This window comes from Leopardus geoffroyi, chromosome A2 (assembly GCF_018350155.1).
Source record: "Leopardus geoffroyi isolate Oge1 chromosome A2, O.geoffroyi_Oge1_pat1.0, whole genome shotgun sequence".
In the NCBI taxonomy this organism is placed as follows: domain Eukaryota; kingdom Metazoa; phylum Chordata; class Mammalia; order Carnivora; family Felidae; genus Leopardus; species Leopardus geoffroyi.
This window is the reverse complement of record NC_059331.1, coordinates 140,495,875-140,515,986: the sequence shown is the minus strand read 5'-3', so window position 1 is coordinate 140,515,986 and position 20,112 is coordinate 140,495,875. Positions and strand designations below refer to the sequence as shown.

Below are 20,112 nucleotides of genomic sequence, written 5' to 3'. Positions count from 1 at the left end.
CTTCAAGATTGCTTTGGCTATTTGGGGTCTTTTGCAGTTCAATACAAATTTTAGAGTGGTTCTAGTTCTGTGAAAAATGCTGTTGGTATACTGATAGGGATTTCATTAAATGTGTAGATTGCTTTGGGTAGTATAGCCATCTTAACAGTATTTTTCAAAAATACTGGAATGTGAAATGTCTTTCCATTTGGGTCTTCAATTTCTTTCGTCAGTGTTTTGTAGCTTTCACAGTTACAGGTCTTTCACCTCTTTGGTTAGGCTTCTTCCTAGGTATCATTATATTAGGTATAGTAATAAATGGTATTGTTTTCACAAATTCTCTTTCTGCTGTTTCGTTATTTATGTATAGAAATGCAACAGATTTCTGTAGATTGATTTTATATTCTGTGACTTTACCTGAATTAGTTTATCAGTTAAAGCAGGTTTTTTTTTGTTTTGTTTTTTGATGGATTTTTATTTCTGTTTTTGTGGAGTCTTTCAGGTATCTATGTAGGGTATCATGTCATCTTCAAATAGTGAAAGTTTTACCTTTTTCTTGCCAATTTGGATGCCTTTTATTTTTTTTGTCTGAATATTGTGGCTAGGACTCCCAGTACTATGTTGAATAAAAGTGGTCAGAGTGAGGGGCACCTGGCTGGCTCAGTCTGTACAGCATGCAACTCTTGATCTTGGGGTTGTAAGTTTGAGCCCTATGTTGGGTGTAAAGATTACTTTTAAAAAAATCTAAAAAATTTAAAAAGGTGGTAAAAGTAGACCTCCTTGTCTTGTTCCTCACCTTAGGGAAAGGCTCTCAGTATATTCCTACTAAGGATATTAGCTCTGGGTTTTTCATAGATGATCTTTATTATGTTGTGGTATGTTTCCTCTAAACCTACTTCATTGTGGGTTTTTATCATAAATGGATGTTGTACTTTGTCAAATGCTTTTTCTGTGTCTATTGAAATAATAGAATTTTTTATCCTTTCTCTTATTGATGTGATATGTTATATTGATTTGTGAATATTGAACCACCCTTGTAATCAGGAATAAATCCCACTTGATTGTGGTGAATGATGTCTGTATTATTGGATTCTGTTTGCTAGTATTTTGTTGAGGATTTCTGGGTCTGTGTTCATCAGACATACTAGCCTTTAGTTCTCTTTTTTTTGTGGTGTCTTTATCTGTTTTTGGTATCATGATAATGCTGGCCTCACACAATGAATTTGGAAGTTCCCCTTCCTCTTCTATTTCTTGGAATCGTTTGAGAAGAATAGGTATTAACTTTTCTTTAAATGTTTAGTAGAATTTGCCTGTGAAGCTGTCAGGTCCTGGACTTTTGTTAGGTGTTTTTTGATTACTGATTCAATTTCTTTGCTGGTAATTGGTCTATTCAAATTTTCTGTATCATCTTGTTTCAGTTTTGGCAGGTTATATGTTTCTAGAAACTTACCCATTTCTTCTAGGTTGTCCAATTTGTTGGCATCTAGTTTTTCATAAATATTCTCATAGTTGTATTTCTGTGGTGGTATTGGTCCTCTATCATTTATGACTTTATTTATTTGGGTCCTTTTCTTGATCTGGAGAGAAGTTTATCATTTTTTTTTAAAGCTTATTTGGAGAGAGCAAGAGCTGTGGGGAGGGGTAGAGAGACCGAATCCCAAGCAGGCTCCACGCCAACAGCATGGCTCACTCCCATGAAGCGTTAGATCATGACCTGAACAGAAACCAAAAGCCAGACACTTAACCGACTGAGCCAGCCCGGTGCCCTAGAGGTTTGTTAGTTTTACTGATTTTTTTTTTCCCCCTCCAAAGAACCAGTTCCTGGTTTCATTGATCTGTTCTATTATGGTTTATTTTTGTGTGTTTTGTTTTTTAGTTTTTATATCCTTTATTTGTTTCCCTATCCTGGTTTTAGGTTTTGTTCTTCTAGTTCATTTAGGTGGAAGGTTAGGTTGAGATTTTCCTTCTGTATAGGCCTATATTGTAATAAACTTTCCTTTTAGACCTGCTTTTGCTGCATCCAAAATGTTTTGAACCATTGTGTTTTCATCTTCATTTATTTCTGTGTACTTTATTTCCTGGTTGATCCATTCATTATTCAGTAGTATGTTATTTAATCCTATTTTTGTGGTTTTCTTGGTGAATGACTTTGTTTCTCAGTGTATGGTCAGAAAAGATGCATCGTATGACTTGGATGTATTTGAATTTTTTGAGGCTGGTTTGTGGCCTGATACTTGATCTGTGCTGGAGAATGTTCCATGTGCATTTGAAAAGAATGTGTGTTCTGTTTTAGGAGCGAATGTTTTTGAATATATCTGGTAAATCCTTCTGGTCCAGTGTGTCATTCAAAGCCAGTTTTTCCGTGTTGATTTTCTGGTTAGACGATCTGTCCATTGATGTAAGTGGGGTGTTAAAGTGCCTTGCTGCCATTGTGTTATCATTGGGTGGTTCCTTTGACCTAGTTATTAAATGTTTTAATTATCTTGTTGCTACCATGCTGGGTGCATAAATAGTTACAGTTGTTAAATCTTGTTGGATTGTCTTTTATTATGAATGTTCTCCTTTGTCTCTTATTACAGTCTTTGTTTCAAAATCTATTTTGTCCAACATAGCTTTGCTACTTTAGCTTTCTTTTGACAACCATTTGCGTGATAAATGTTTTTCTGTCCTCTCACTTCCAATCTATAGGTGTCTTTAGGTCTGAAATGAGTCTCTTAGGGGCAGCATATACATGGGTCTTGTTTTTTTTGTTTTTGTTTTTGTTTTTTTTATCCATTCCATCACGCAATATCTTTTTATTGGAGTGTTTAGTCAATTTACGTTCCAAGTAATTATTGATATGTATTTATTGCCATTTTATTAATTATTTTGTGGTTGTTGAAGATTTTCCCTCACCCTTTTTTGTCTTTTTCATGGTTTGCTGATTTTCTTTAATGATCTATTTGGATTTCTTTCTTGTTATTCTTTGCACATTTATTATTGATCTGTGATTATCATTAGGTTTGTATATAACATCTGTGTATACAGTCTATATCAAGTTGATGGTCCTTTAATGGAACCATTAAAGGTGGTTCCTTTAATGATGGAACCCATTCTTTACTCCTCCCCATGTTGTAGGTGCATGTATATAGGTCATATACCTAAAACATACCATACTTAAAACATATACCTAAAGGAATCATTTCTATTCTTTTATTTTTGTGAGTTCCTTGACTGATATTTTACAAAGATGCTCATTTTTTACTACTATTGTGTTTCCTGTCTTTATACTGTAACTTTTGGTTTCCTTTTCCACTCAGAGTCCCCTTTATTATTTCTTACAGGGCTGGCTTAGTGGTCATAACTCTTACAGTTTTTGTCTGGGAAGCTCTTTATCTCTCCTCTTATTCTGTGTGATAACCTTGTGGCTTAGAATATTCTTGGTTGCAGGTTTTTCCCATTCAGCACTTTGTATATATCATCCCACTCCTTTCTGGCTTGGAATGTTTCTGCTGAAAAACCCACTGATAGCCTTATGGTGGGGTTTCCTTTGTATATAACCATCTTTTGTCTTGATTCTTTTATAGTGTTTTTTTCCTGTATCACTACATTTTGCCATTTTGATTACAACATGCCTTGGTGTCGATCTGCTTTTGTTAATTTTGTTAGGGTTTCTCTGTGCCTCCTGGATCTGGATATCTGTTTCCTTCCCCAGGTTAGGGAAGCTTTCAGCTATTATGTTTTCAAATATATTCTGTCCCCCTTTCTCCTTTTCTTCTGGGACTGCTATAATATGAATGTTACTATGTTTGATGGAATCGCTGGGTTCCCTAAGTTCTTTTGTGTAACTCTTTTTCTCTTTTGTTAACCTTGATTTCTTTCCATTACTCTTTTAAGTCGTAAATTTGTTCCTCTCAGCCTCCTGTCCCTTCCATCCAGCATGTTTCTCATTTTGTTTATCAAGGCCTTTATCTCTATTTATTCTTTATCTCTGTGTTAAGGGTATCACTCACGACCTACACTCTTTTCAAATCAAGTGAGTATCCTTCTGATGATTGCTTTAAATCCTCTATCAGACATGTTACTTATACCTGTTTCACTTAGATCTCTGGCCTTGTCCTGGTCTTTTATTTGGGACATTCCTCTGTCTTATTTTTCCTAAGTATCTGTGCCTATTTTGTGTATTAGGAAAGTCAGTTACTTCTCCTTTAATGGCCTTATGAAGAAGAAATCCCATAGTGCCCTGGATTTTAGCATCCCCTGTTTGTCAGGGCCTGGTGCTTCTGGGATTGTTAATGTGTGCTCCGTGCACTCTGCTGTTGTGTCCTGGCTGTTTTTTTGTTTGTTTTGTTTTGTTTTTCCCTTTAGACCAGCCTTCTGCAGAGGCTTTCTTTGTGTGTCGTGGGCAATGTTTGGTCCCTGGTCTGAATGTGCTGAGTTTAACTAGGTATGCTTTGTTCTGCTTCTGAAATGAGACCTGTCTGTGTTGCCACTAGGACAGAGGACTTGGAAAAACCCCAGGGTTGGGGGTTGTGGTGTGGGCAGGGGTTTGGGCTGGTCTTCTGAGAGAGGGGTTCCTGCAGGGCCAAGACTGAGGCAGGTGTGACTGGGAAGGATGGTTCCACCATAGTGCAGGGGTTGGGACTTGGTATGAGCAAGTTAGGTAATGAGTACGGGCACTGGCTGGTTACTGCAGGTAGCCCTGTGCTCGATGCTGAAGGGTGGGGAAGAAAATGGCACCTGCCAGTTCTTTGGTTACTGGTAGGCTCTCACCCTCGATACTCCCTCTTTGGGACATGCTCTGAGACGAGCAACTAACCTTCCAACTGTGTGCCCCAGGTGCTCTTCAGATAACTGTTTCCATACTGTTGGTCCACAGGCAGTTTGCCCTTCAGCACCAGTATCCTCCAGCCTCTCCCAGGGCCAAGCATGCTGACCCAGGCTTTAAAACTCCAGGCTTTAAGCTGTGCTTGTTTCAAGAACTCATGAAATCTAGGTCCTCTCACTTTCCAAGCCACTTGCTGTAGGGGTTCATTTTCCCCATGTACTCCCCTATGTGCTAATCTGCCTCTCCCCCTTCTCTGCAACCACGTTTATGATCCAGTTCTCTCCCAAGCCACACCTCTGCACTTCCCACCGTCTTTGATGTGGCCTCCGCTCTATCTTTAGTTGTGGAGTTTGTTCCGCCAGACTTTGTGTTGATTTCTGGGATATTTAGTATGATCTCATTGTTGTATTCCTAGGACAAAGGGAGCCTAGGGTCTTCCTACTCTGCTACCATCTTTTTACAGTCTACTTTCATTTATATGGGATGTCGATCATTTAGTTTTTCCACCTGAGTAATTTTAGTGTCCTCTCAATAAAATAGACAGTGGAACATCAGTAATTCAACTATGTGGCACAGAATAAAATTCTTTACGTGTAGTTTACACACACTTTGCTTTCTCACATGATCACATCTATCCCTTAAAACTCAAACATCTTTTCCTAAAAACTCATGGATAATTTGAGTCATTGGTGACCTGAATGTTCTTCTTCGAGTTTAACGTGGATTAGTCATATAACAGTTGGTGAAACAAGGCTCCTTTTCAACATAATGAACAATATCATGTCAGGAAAGCTAATCAAAAGCTTTACTTCTTTGTTTTCATTGTATAGGAGGTCTGTGGGTGTGAGGGAACAAAAAACACCTTTTGTTTGAAGTTGGTCATGTATAGTCCAACAATAATAATAACTAAGCTCTGTGACTATTTTCTTGCTCCCTCTGAGTCCCAAAACCCTTTCTCTAAAGGGCAGCCATGTTAACTGTTTAGTTGGAGATGGTAAGAGGCATTTATGTAGAGACTAGGTCTCTAGTCTTTAAGAGTGAATGTTACATGTGGAAAAGTGATAGCAAATATTCTGTCAATTTAGAGAACTTCTTAGAATTATAGGATTTTAATCAGGTTTCTGGGGATTGTAGGATTTGACCACATTTTTGGCTGGGGAATATAGAAGGCCTTCTGGGTTGCTGAGAAAGTTGGTGTCATTTAGAACTTTGTGCTTTAAGTATTACTGCTGATCTAATCTAGGGCTTTGAGGTGCTGAAATGCACAATATTAATCTGATACAGTTTTCTTATATTGACCATTTGACATATGACTTGAGATACAGATATGTTGATCTATAAACTAAAAGAATTTTTCTAATGTTTATTTTGAAAGAGAGAGGTAGAGAACAGAGGAGGGACAGAGGGAGCGGGGGAAAGAATCCCAAACAGACTGCACACTCTCAGCGTAGAGCCTGATGTGGGGCTCGAACCTATGAACCCAGGAGATCATGACCAGAGCCAAAATCAAGAGTCAGATGCTTAACCGACTGAGCCACCCAGGCACTCCTAAACTAAAGGGTTTTTGATTCAGTAGAGTCTACTTAAACATTAGAAATAGTTATTACTTTATGGCTGTATATTATTCCATTTTTCAAGTATAGAGCTGTGGATGGAATTTATTTCACAGAAAAAATGTCAGACGGATGGCCTCTGATCTTGTGATACTAAATAAGCCTTTGCCGGACAACTGTTGTCAAAGTAATTCTTAGCTGAGGGAAGACTTGTCACATCATTGCCTGTTTTATATATTTTTTAAATGGGTGGCTGTACAAAGCAGAGGTTGCCAGAGCTGCTGATGGATCTTAGTATTTTGAAGAATAAGTACTTGAAAAGACACATATTTGACAGGGACCCTGAGCGCTAGTCCCTGTGCTAGTATAGGGGCAAAAGGGAGGAAACCAGTTTTATACAAATAAGTTAACATTACTCACCAGACATTTTAGGTCAAACTGAACTGGGAACAGACATAAACATCTAACTACATGTAATATACGGCAGGATTGACTGTCAAATAGATGTAAAAACAATGTGTCATAGGAACAGGTGCTTTTCTCTGGGGAGATTGCAGAGGGAGGATTGGGATGAGTCGTGAAGGATGAGAAGAATTTTATTAGGTGGAAAATGGAGGAAATAGGCTATCCAGAATTGGGAAGGGGCGGAAGGGCCAGGCCTGTTGATCAAGCCTCTGCCATGCCAGTGGTGTGCTTGGTGATTTCTGAATAAACGTGGAAGTGGTCATCTGATAGTCCACCATCCATTGCGCTGAGAGGCCGACGTTACTTCCCCATCGTACAAGTGACAAAACAGGCTCACTGTGGCACCCTCACTCAGCATGTGGTGAAGACTGGGTTTCCCCGTGGGTCTGTCACATAGCTGGGTGCCTCAGAAAGTTGCTGCTAGCATGATGACGCCATCCTCCTCTTTTTTTCTCCTCTGCTGCCTCCCAGGAGGGATTAAATTACCTCACAAATGGGTAAAGGTTTTGTGACCGGTGAATTGGAAAAATATAACTGATTTAAATGGGAAAATCTCCTTAATTGCCTCTACCCTGCTATTTCAGGTGGCTAAGAGCTTACTCAGAGTTAAGTGTGCTCTGCAGGACTGGTCTTCAGAAGGCAAAACAGAAACCTTCAATGACTGACTTTGGCTTAGGAAGGTCTGGAATCTACTTGAGGGTTTTAGAACAATTTTAAAATGGCAGAGCCTGAAAATCGGCCTTCATACCCATTTGGTCCTCAGTGTTGGCTCTTGCTACAGAAGCAGAAAAAGTCTATTGATAGAACAGAACAAGTTCTTGGCAGTTATTCAAAAGATTCCTTTTTTTTTTTTTTTTTTTTTTTTTTTTGAGTGCATTGCCTATTCACCCTTTCAAACAAAACTCCAGACTAAATGATCGAGTTAATATTAAGATGTATTTTATCCCAACTCAAAGAAAGATGATCATACAATCAAATACAGTTCTTAATCTTGTGTTTACTTAAGGATGTTCAGCTCCTTCCTCTATCCTTCTTGATGCAAAGGTTACAGTGTAAATAAAGGGTTTGTTTGCCCCAATTACTTCTCAGACTGGTTACTAATATATTCCTACTCTATTGATTACCATTCTATATTCGAACTAGGTAGATGGAGAAGAAAAAAAGGTATTCGATTTAGTGTTAGTTATATGAACCTTGACTTAAATTCTGAATGCAGAAGAGAATATAATTTAGGTAGTTTGTTTTATACCCACTAAAATTTAAAGACATTTGGTCATACTCTACCTGCTCATTTATCTTTGTATTCAAGTATGGCTATAGGAAATCCAGTTTAGAGTATTAAATACACAGAATTCAATATTGAACTCATGCACATTCTAATTATACCCAAACTGAAATTATCACCCTTGTAACGATAAAACAAAATACATACGTTATTGAATGAGGAATAGTATATATTAGGATATGGAGGATAATGACACTATGAGTTTATCCAACCTTCACTAAGAACTTACAATAGATAACTACATGTGCTAGATACTGTGCTAGAGGATGAGTACTGAAAATGAGCCATTGAGTCCTAGCTGTGAAGGAAGTTAATGGAGTAGATAATTCTGTAGAGGGAGCTCTGTCAGCTGCTGCATTATAAACCATCCCAAACTCCTGTATATCGGGGCAGTTTCTTCTTTTTATAAACTGTAAAATAAGAGTCAGTATCTGTTATTGCTCAGAAGTCTAGGGTTGACCAGGTGAGTCTTCAGTTCTGTGTGGTCACCTCACGATCATGTAGACCTCTCTGCTTATCAAGGCCTTTCACACATGTTGGTCCATCTGTAGACTGATGTAGGGTGGGCTCAGCTAGGCTGCCTGGCCTCTCCTCCACTTAGCATCTTGTTAGGCTAGTTTTCTTTACTTGAGGGTGGTGGGGTTCCAAGAGCTGGGGAACAGGGCAAGACGGTAAGGCTTCCTGAGGCTTAGACTCAGACCTGGCATGTCTGTACTTCTGTTCTAGTCTCTTTACTACTTAAGTTCAAAGGGTGTAGAAATAGATCCACCTCCTGATGGAAGGAACTGCTCTAAGCCACATTGTAAGGGCTGTCATTAGAGGGAGGGAAGTAATCGGTGTCGTTTGCAATCAGTGTACCTACCATAGGAACAAACCCGCTTATTAGAAGGCATAAAGCCTGTGTAAGGTCTTCTATAGTGACTGCCGCAATAGAAGTGCAGGAAACTATAAGCTGTTTGAATTGAAGAAGATAAATTTCAGGATTGATAATTGTAGAAAATGAGACCAGATGAAAGCAAAGAGGACCAAGCTGGAGAGGCTTGTATTTCATTCTTGGCCGCTTGGGTGTTATCCTTTGAATAGAGCAAGCCATCTAAAGTTTTAAGCAAAAAAAGGAATGCCATTGTAAACTTCATTACTTTTTGTCTATAGGTTGCTCTGGCTACGAATGAATCCGAGGTGATGGGAGATTAGATAACGATGCTATTGCAAAGTTCTACACTGTGGGAATGATTTTGAAGGCCAGACTAAAACAGTGGAAAGTATTCATTCAAGTGTGATAAAACCTGACCGTGCTAACTACTCATTCACACAAGCTCTTTTGAGCCAGCACTGTTAAGTGTTTGAGTAAGGTGAGCATTCCTTGTCCTCCATGTCATGGTGGCTTCTTGGAGCTTTGGAGCTCCTACACTAAACTTTCCTTCTGCATCTGTTAGGCATGCCAGTAAATAGAAATAGTAATCCTGGCTTACGTTAGTGAAGAAATGGTGGTTGGTCATGTGGTGATTTAAAATGTGTCTGCTTTGGGGGCACCTGTGTCGTACTGTTGGTCTTCAGCTCAGGTCATGATCTCATGGTTTGTGAGTCCGAGCCCCTACATCGAGCTTGCTCCTATGAGCACTGTACCCCTTTCTGTGACCCTCCCCCTGCTTATGCACATGCTCTCTCAGACCTTCCCCCGAAAAAACCAAAAACTTCACATGTACAGAGAAAAAACAAGTGTCTACTAATATACTTAATTACCAGAGCCCTTAATGACTTTGAAAGTCATTAAATTGGTTAATATAAGGAATAATGAAGAGCCTGAGTAAATTTTGGGGTTTTCAGGTATCTGTACCTGTTCTAGTACATAGTACTTGACTGTCCAGGTAATTCCCAAATTCATGTTACTTAAAAAATTTATTGTCTTTCATTTAAGCATATTTAGAACTCCTTTCTGTGTTCAAGAATATTAGGAGAAAGCATTTGTATATTAAAAAATTTTTTATTGCATGTCTGAATATGTGAGAATAGTGATTAACTTACGAGAGAAAATGAGAAAATACATGAGAACTTAATTTACAATAAAATATTTAATTTTAGGTTGATGTAATTCTGCCTTTTAATATTCTGTTCTTGCCAAATCCTATTATGCATTTAGTTACTGGCAGAAAACTTACATAGTTTTCAAACTTTAAGTGAATCCAGTGTGTTTTGTGGATTCTTAGAGATCTTGAATATCATAGCCCCTGGATACTGTGACTTGTGAAATCATTTATTAAAGTTTCTTCAGTATTGCCTGTATCTTACAGATACTATGTGGGCAATGCTGAGTGAATGCATTTGGCTATTTCTGTCATCAGGGTGGAGATTTCTGGAAATTTGAGTAATGAAAATTATAACCTTCTTAACATTTTAGGTGGAACCTGGAAGTTAAGATACAGAGATGCCTATTTCTGATTTGTGCATAACACTTTTCTACTACCTAGATGATGACCTCCTTAATAAAGGGGCCGTGTTGTGTTCCTTGTGATACAGGCTCTAGCCCTTGTCAGTGTATAGTGTGTATTACATGTTTGTTGTGGTTAATGATTATTTAAATATCATTCCTTTGGGTAAAAGGAATTTAGAGCCTGTAGCTGCTGTGTTGTTTACCTACTCACGTGGCAGTTTGTACCTTTTTCCTTTGGTGGGAGAGCACCAGTAAAGGGGATCGTTATTGATATATTGGCAATTATAAAAGCTTAATTTATGATAAGAGCTCAGATATCCCACGGAGAAGTAAGTTTTGTGTTGGTTCCTTCCTCACAAGCCTGTTTTATTAGTTTATTAGCCTCAGCATTGACATTTTGGACCAGATAATTATTTAACCAGGCTATCCATGTGCACTTTGGAATTTTTAAAAGCATCCCTGGCCTCTACCAGTACATGCCAATAGTATTCTGTCATTGTCGCAGTCGAAAATGTCTTCAGAAGCAGCCAAATATCCCCTGGAAGGGAAAATTGTCCCCTATTTGGAAACCACTGTGTTGGAGATAAACAGTTGTTTCTTATAGTTGCATGTATTCTGGGACTCCAGCGAGTTCTATCATTGCCTTAATCCCCTTACCTCGTAGTGAGAAAAATACAATGAATTGGTAAAATTTTCAAATCATTTTTCAACCACAGGACCTTGAGATTTGAGATGTGTTACTGAGTCAGAATATAGTTCCTGTTTAAACTGTTTACCCTTAAGAATTAGCAAACCAAAACAAAGTTAGAATTTTTTAACCAGATTTACTGAGGTATTGACAAATGGACAAAAATTATACATGTGTAAGGTGTACAATGTGATGCTTTGGTACGTGTACATTTTGAAATGGATCACAAACTAGTTAACCTATCCATCCCCTCACATAGTTTCCATTTGTGTGTGTGATGAGGACACTTGAGATCTACTTTTTTGGCAAATGTTGAGTAAACGGCATTCTTTACTGTAGTCACCAGGCTGTGCATTAGGTCTCCGCTACTTAGTGATTTTTTTTTTTTTAATAGAAAGAAGGAATTCATGTTTGAAGTTGTGTGTTTTCCAGGTGTAGTTGACACACAGTGTTACATATTTTCAGGTATATGCATAGTGATTGGACAAGTTTATACGTGATATTCGGCCCACAAGTGTGGTAGCTGCCATCTGTCACCCTACAATGCTGTCAAAATACGATTGACTATGTTGCTTACGCTGTGCCTTTTAGTCCCATGACTTAGAGAATTACTTCTTAAAATCCAAATGTTAAGTAATCCTACAGCACCTAATGTGATGATGTAAATGGTCTTGCTAGTAAGGCTTCACCTGGTCAATGTTAATGGGCCAGCGCTTGACATGATTTGAAGCTAGGAAGAGTCCACGTTCTGTGTGTCTTCACAATAGTCCAGATGTGAACTGAATGATGAGACAAGTTTCATGGTTTCCAATTTTATTTTTATAAGTGAATATTAAATATTACAAGGAGTACAACTAAATGCTTTTGTCAAAACGGCAAAATTCTGTCAACATGCCTCAAATTTTTTTTTGTCCCTTTTGTATCCTGAGGGCGTTACGGTATGCCTGGGACATAGGCTACGTTCTATATAATGAAAATGATAAATGTTTGAGTGTTGGCTGTTTATTGAATCTTTGAAACAGACTTCAGGTGAGATTTAAAATTAAAGCAAATAATCATTAAAGGATCTTTAAAGCAGTAAAGATGCCACGGTTTGCAGCAATAAACTAACAGTGATTTGTGGCCATTGTGGTCCTCCTTTCCTCCACCCGCTACTACCCTTCCAGTTACCAGATCTGTTAATTCAGCCTTTGAAGTGACTGACTTGTCTGTGCCTCTGCATCTTTACTACTATTTCAGGAGTCCAAGCCACTGTCTACCTAAGCTCCCCTCACCACTCTTCTCCTCCAACCCGCTCCCCTCATGAGACAGCCAGAGTGTGCTTGATCACGTGTCTACATCTTGAAATGTTTATAAGTCCACCTCCCCACCTTGCAACCCCTTTGGTGTGTTTCTTTTGTCCTTGGGACCTAATTCAAAATCCTGGTGTAACATTTACAACCCTGCACGCTGATTGCTGTTTGCCCTCCTCCTTCATTACCTTTTGCCCTCTCTTCTCCTGTTTTGCCAAACAGACATTGCTTCAGATCCTTTCATTTGCTGTGTTCTTTCCTGTGTTAGGGTCTTGAAACTGCCATTTCCTCTGCCTGAAATACTATTCTCAGCTTAGGTAATTCTGATTTATCTTTCAAGTCTTAGTGGTACTAAGTACCACTTCCTTGGGGAGCAATGCCTTGGACCTCTAATCAAATTTGTGTCCTTTTATATTCTTCGGATAGAGAGTTTTCCTTTCAGCGACCCTATCAGCTTGCAGCTACGTGTTTGTGTGTGTTTGTTTAAAATGTGTCCTCACTAGGGGTGCCTGAATGGTTCAGTCGGTTAAGCATCTGACTTCGGTTCAGGTCATGATCTCACCATTCACAAGTTTGAGCCCCGCCTCAGGCTCTGTGCATCAGCTCAGCCTAGAGCCTGCTTCAGATTCTGTCTCCCTCTCTCTCTGCCCCTTGCCTGCTTGCGCTCTCTCTCTTCTCAAAAACAAATATATATTTATATATATAATATAGATTTTATATATATATATATTATTTATGTATAAATATATATGTATATACATATATATAAATCTGTCCTCCCTAGATAGTAAGCTCCACACAGTAGGTGCCTGTTTTTGCCTCCAATGTATGATCCATGCTTAGTGTTTGCCTAGCACATAGATTCTTAGTAGCAATTTCAGTGAAAAGTTGAATTTGCCTTGTGAGTTGGCAATGTATCAGGCTTACAACATGTGTATTGTCCTCATGTTGAATCTGAGATAAGCATTTAATTTTGAAAGAGAGTAGAAATGATTTGTTCCTGCTGCCCATAGATTAGCATATTGGGTAGCATGGAACCATGCATGAGAACTGGTGACTGGCCAGCCACATGCATGAATACATGAATGATTTCTACTTTGCTTAACAGACAGAAAAACAATGAATGTAGAGTGGTATTAGGCAGTTTTCTCTCTATCCAGAACTAGGAAAGAAACTCCGGGCTTAAAAACAAAAACTTGCCTGTTTATTGCTTTACAGTTTATCCAAATTGTTATATACCATGAGTCCTTGCTTGGTGGTTTTTTGGCCAATAGAATTTCAGTATGCAGTGCACTAATATCAACTCCTGGATTGGCTTAACTACCTCTGATGTCACAATATCCCCGTGAGGAAGTCATAATTTGCTTGAAATCACATTGTACTAATAACAACTCTTGTTCTGTTTCATTACAAGAAAGATAATCTACCAAAAATAAAAATGCTGGAAGGAGGGACATACCTCTGATCAACACAGACTTTTTTCCATTTATGTGCTTTAATTATCTACTGCCAACAATTGAAGTTAGCTTCTTTGCTATTTTTTTTTTTTTTTTTTTACGACTGATGTTTTGTTTTTTGTTTGTCAGTTAAGAGGCAAATGGAGGAATGAGCCTACTTAGAATTACTCCTTCAACTCCTAGTTCTGTTTCATCTCAACTATTGAGGCTTAGCATCTTTCTACTACTTAGCCTTTCTGGCTCAAAAGGAAAAGCCATTTGGACAGCCCACCTGAATATAACATTTCAGGTGGGAAATCGGGTTATATCTGAATTAGGAGAGAGTGGAGTGTTCGGAAATCATTCTCCTTTGGAAAGGGTGTCTGGTGTGGCGGTACTTCCTGAAGGATGGAATCAGAATGCTTGTAATCCTATGACCAACTTCAGCAGACCTGAACAAGCAGACTCTTGGTTGGCCCTCATTGAACGGGGAGGCTGTACTTTTACACATAAAATCAACGTGGCAGCAGAGAAGGGAGCAAATGGGGTGATCATCTATAACTATCCAGGTACGGGTAACAAAGTATTTCCCATGTCTCACCAGGGAACGGAAAATATAGTTGCAGTAATGATAGGCAACTTGAAAGGCATGGAACTTTTGCATTTGATTCAGAAAGGAGTCTACGTGACGATCATCATTGAGGTGGGAAGAATGCACATGCCATGGCTGAGCCATTATGTCATGTCTCTCTTTACCTTCCTGGCTGCCACAGTTGCCTACCTTTTCTTGTACTGTGCTTGGAGACCTAGGGTGCCCAATTCTTCCACCAGGAGGCGAAGACAGATGAAAGCAGCTGTGAAGAAAGCTATCGGTCAGCTTCAACTGCGAGTGCTCAAGGAGGGGGATAAGGAACTAGATCCAAACGAAGACAGTTGTGTTGTTTGCTTTGACATCTACAAACCCCAAGATGTAGTACGTATTTTAACTTGCAAACATTTTTTCCATAAGACGTGCATTGACCCCTGGCTTTTAGCACACAGGACATGCCCCATGTGCAAGTGTGACATTCTGAAAACTTCAACCCAGACAATCTTCTGAAGATGTAACTGAGTCTTACCAAAGGTTAAAATTAAATGAATTTTCATGTAGTACTTTATGTAGAGAGAAACTCCATCTTCTCTACCTAAGCACTGAAGAGGATGAAAGTTGCGTTTTTAAAATAAAACTCCATCATATCATGCCAGCTATTTGAACTTGTTGTTTTTCTATTAAGTTGTTACTTTTTTGTCTTTATCCAAATAAGAACATCAGTATATGTTTAAAAGCAAATTAGTTTTATCTTCAAATTAAAATGATTTTAGTGTTGAGGCTATAGAGAATTAGGCATGATATTTTAAAGTTTCTTTTTTAGATTCATTTTATTATTTCTATGGGTTTTTAAATTAGGAAATTAATTGTCAAATTGGTTTCCATACAACACCCAGTGCTCATCCCCAACAGGTGCCCTCCTCAATGCCTGTCACCCACTTTCCCCTCCCTCCCACCCCCCATCAACCCTCAGTTTATTCTCAGTTTTTAAGAGTCTCTTATGGTTTGGCTCCCTCCCTCCCTCCCTCTCTCTTTTTTTTTTTTTTTTTTTTTCCTTCCCCTACCCCATGGTCTTGGTCTTCTGTTAAATTTCTCAGGATCCACATAAGAGTTAAAACATATGGTATCTGTCTTTCTCTGTATGACTTATTTCACTTAGCATAACACTCTGTTTTTGATACCTAAAATCTCTATTAAATAAATTTCATTATAGGGACGCCTGGATGGCTCAGCCAATAGAGCATGCAACTCTTAATCTCAGGGTTGTGAGTTCAGGCCCCAAGTTGGGCATAGAGCTTACTTAAAAAAATAAAATCATTATATAATTAGACCTTGATTTAATTCTCCATGGTTAATCAATAGGAACTCTGGTTTCCAAAGGCACTGGGTAGATCATGAGTTCTAAGTAATTGCTTTGGATGACAACACCTCTGGTTAGGTAACTAAAATATTTTAAATTATTATAGACCTCATTTAAGGAAAGCATCACAAAAAAATATCTCTTTTGTCAGAGCCTAGTTAGCCTACCCTAGTGAATTAGCTCTGGTCGCAGATTTCTCTTCTAGAATTAACCTTAGTAAGCGCTTTTGTTTTCTTAAAATGGTGGTGAGTGTGTTTCTGCTTGGGCATTTTGACACAGTTCTAGAGTGGAGCTGAAATTTTGTTCGGCTGCCTTTAAAAATTGTGAGTAGATAAACACAAATACTTCTGTGTAACAATGGAGAGGCTGAAAGATTTGGGTTTTGTGTTTGACCAAAATCTCTCTGGATGAAATGCTACACCATTGGTATCAACTTAGATGGCACTTTATGGATGTACACACTATGTACTACACATTTTGAAGAGTGGGTTGTATGGAAATACAATCAGGTTAGTGGCCTTTGGAAAAGAAAATTCACTCTTGGGAGCTGAAGTTTACTCAGTGGTATTTGTTTTTATGCCGCTTGGGTTGGGCCTGTAGGACCCTGTTCTTCGTCCCTCCCTCAAGTTTTGTTGACTCACATTTCATAAGAACAACTAGCTCCCTTAGCCCTGGTGAGACCCAGCCAAAACTGTCTCTCAGCATCCTGTGTTGTAAGGACAGACATTTGTGTTCAAGGTAAAAATTCTTGCTTTCCTAGCCAGTGGATAAGAACCACTGAGAGATACCCTCATGAAAGTGTATGCCCCTACACCAGGGGCTGTCCATGTTCGTTAGTCCACAAGTCACTTTGGTATGAAGTCCTTTTGTGCCAGTGATAGAAGTGTAGCAAAAATATAGGCAGAACTGATAGTGTATGTGGGGATAGGGAAGGGCAGTTTCTATCAGGGATGTTTGATTTTAGCAAATGTTTTGTTCAAAGCATCTGTGACCTTTAACACTGCTGTTGGTGTTAATCTAAATGAGGGAAACTTGATGTTTTATTAAAATCAATAGTTGCCTTTTTGTTTAAAATGAATGATGCGAAGACTGCTAAACAGAGTTGTTTCCCCTTATACTCTTCCTCTCTTCCCTCAAAATATTGTGAGATCAGTAACAGATGTCAGTGTCTGCAGAGAAAAGAGATTAAAGTTCTTTACTGCTGTCATCCCTGTGGATAGGCAACGTGAGAGTGAGACAAGCGAGGCTAAAGTAATCTAACAGGATACCCTCCTTTTAAAAATCAAAACCAAACCAAATCAATGAATCTGAGCAAGCAGTTGTTAAATAAACTTAGTACAGTGCTTTATGTGATAAATAAAAAATCTATTGTGATCACGTGAGTGAAAAATGGTAGTAACGCTCATTGCTTTTACCACATAATTGTTCTTCATGCTAATTCCTAATTATTTTAAACTTGCCATTTTGTTGCATGTTTCCTCGATTTGTGAAGGAGAGTGATAATGCTGTGGCTTTCTTGCATATGCTTTCAGGTGTGTGTGGTATGAATTTTATATTTCTGATTTAATGTGATACCTGTTAATATGTTGCTCAGGGATTGACTTGATCTTAAAACCTAGGTATCACCCATAACAGTATTTGAAACTCTCAAGTCAGTAAGTTGACAGCAGATTCAAAGCTCTTATCTAATTGGCTGTGTTATCTTTTATGTCATAATCACATCACCCAATTGTAAACAGTATCTGGAGTTACATTAGTGGGACTGGGATTTTTTTTCTTTTTTCAATCTAAAGGTTTCTCTTCCTCTCTCTAATAAAACATCTGAACCTCCTAAGACCTCTTTAAGAATTTCTTACAAAAACATGCCGGAAGACCGTGGAACTTGTTTTCACCCTGAAGATTTTTCTCATTTTATTATTTTCAACTGATTGCCCACAGATGTGGAAGCCACATCTTTTTGTTGGGTTGGTTCTTCAGTCGCTAGGTGGGGAGAGAGATGAATCCACTCAAGATTAGCACTTACAGAAACAAAACTGCCTCTTCCTGGCTTATGAAATTCAGTTTTCTTTGGCTTCTTAGTCAGAATTGTTGCAGAGCCAGTGCTGTCTGGACTGCTTACATGAACATCTCGTTTCATGTTGGGAATCGGATGTTGTCAGAGTTGGGGGAAACGGGAGTGTTTGGAAGAAGCTCCACTTTGAAGAGAGTGGCAGGAGTTATCGTGCCACCTGATGGAAAAACTCAAAATGCATGTAATCCCGGTACCAGTTTCAGCAGATTGAAGAACTCAGAAACCTGGCTTGCACTTGTTGAACGAGGTGGTTGTACCTTCACGCAGAAAATTAAGGTGGCCATTGAGAAGGGAGCCGGCGGAGTGATCATCTACAACTTTCCAGGAACTGGCAATCAGGTTTTTCCCATGTCTCATCAGGCATTTGAAGACATCGTTGTGGTGATGATTGGTAATCTCAAGGGCGTGGAGATTTTGCATTTAATTCAGAAGGGAGTTCACGTTACAGTCATAGTTGAGGTGGGGAGGAAACACATCATCTGGATGAATCACTATTTTGTCTCTTTTGTGATTGTCACAACTGCTACTTTAGCATATTTCATCTTTTATCGTATTCGGAGACTTTGGATAGCAAGGATTCAGAACCGGAGATGGCAGCGGTTAACAACTGATCTCAAGAAAGCCTTTGGCCAGCTGCAGCTTCGGGTTCTGAAAGAGGGGGATGAGGAAATCAGTCCAAATGGAAATAGCTGCGTAGTTTGCTTTGAACTCTATAAGCCTAACGATACAGTTCGTATTCTCACTTGTAAACACTTTTTCCACAAGAGTTGCATTGACCCCTGGATTCTGGCCCATGGGACTTGCCCCATGTGCAAACGTGACATTCTTAAAGCTTTGGGTATTCAGGTGGATGTTGAAGATGGAACAGAATCTTTGCAAGTTCTCATGTCAAATGAATTGTCCGATGCCCTGTCCCCTGATGAAGAAGAGACAGACCGTGAACTTCCTCCTGTGAGAGGATCTGACAAAGTGACCCCTTTGGAAGCGGGGGAGGTGCCACTGCCCCCTCAGAATGACAGCCAGCCTACTTCAGTAGTGGAAGATGTTCATCCTTTACCTTGACAGCATGACCTTTGAGCAAGTGGATTAAACCTGTTTGTCAACTCAAGTCCTAATACTGACAAGCAGTTTGTCTGTTTGAAGTGTGGTTTTTGTGTCCTCTTGTTACTTTGGTAACTGTCTGCATTGTTTGTCAAGCAGAAAAAGGGCCTACAGGATTTTTTTGTTTACCTTTTTGCCTTTGCTAAATGTAACTTTTTGTCCATGTCTATTGAGTATATATGTCTATTTCTTTGTACACATGCATGTTAAAATCAAGAATGAACTTTCCCCCCTAAATGTTTGTACATATTCTGGGCTCCATTTTGATAAGAAAATTGTTCATATATTCGCATGTTCCTTATACAGAAGCCATCTTCTGGTTTGGGAACCATAAATTATCTTATGTGCTAGAAAGAGTAATATTTTTGATATTATATTTATAGTACAATATACTACTTTTGAAGTCAATGTGTGCTGTGGTTTTTCATTCTTAGCATGAAAATTTTGTTGTACAGAATTTTATTACTCTCACCCTTGACAAGAAGTTCTTGTCAAGCTGTTAGTACATTTTGATGGGCTCTGCATATGCATGGTGATTGTAATTTTAAAAGTAAAACACTAGCACTTTTCAGTGAACAGCAAATAATTCAGTGCCCAATATTGCTGAAAAGTATTACATGTTCATGATTTGTGGAAAGATTTAAATGGTCAAGAATTCCTATGGTGTTTATTAGGGTGTATTCATTTCCTATGTATTTCAGCTTACTAAGTATGTTTTGTCATTAAAGATTTAAAACGTGCTAGATTATTTTCAGGTAGGTATCACAATGTAGATGTTCTTACGACAGCGTTTGTGTTTATTTTGTTCACTGTATTTTCAGGATCTAGCAGAATGCTGGACACTCATAGCTTTGAGTGAAAGGATGAGTAATAAGTATTTTTTTTCTGTAACGTAAATGTGTATTAATATGAAAACCTGGGTAGTTTATCCCAATCATACAAAATAAGGGGAACTTAGTCCTGACAATTTTCATCCTAAATCACCTTGACAAAATAGAAAACTGATTCTCAGCTCAGAATCCATTATTTCAACTTAACATATATAGTTCTAACAA

At 38.6% G+C, this 20,112-nt stretch overlaps 3 protein-coding genes across 23 annotated transcripts in view; all 3 read left to right on the top strand.

Annotated features, from left to right (window-relative positions):
- The window catches only part of CADPS2 (calcium dependent secretion activator 2), a 547,933-nt gene that overhangs the window by 151,171 nt on the left and 376,650 nt on the right, over positions 1–20,112 (top strand). The window lies entirely within an intron of this gene.
- Positions 13,851–15,180, top strand: RNF148 (ring finger protein 148). Its single transcript, XM_045495473.1, has one exon. It carries the CDS (start codon positions 14,106–14,108, stop codon positions 15,033–15,035), a length of 930 nt encoding a protein of 309 aa, XP_045351429.1. The 5' UTR covers positions 13,851–14,105; the 3' UTR covers positions 15,036–15,180.
- On the top strand, positions 15,814–19,064 carry RNF133 (ring finger protein 133). The gene has a single exon (XM_045495472.1). The coding sequence runs from the start codon at positions 17,882–17,884 to the stop codon at positions 19,016–19,018; it is 1,137 nt and encodes a 378-aa protein (XP_045351428.1). The 5' UTR covers positions 15,814–17,881; the 3' UTR covers positions 19,019–19,064.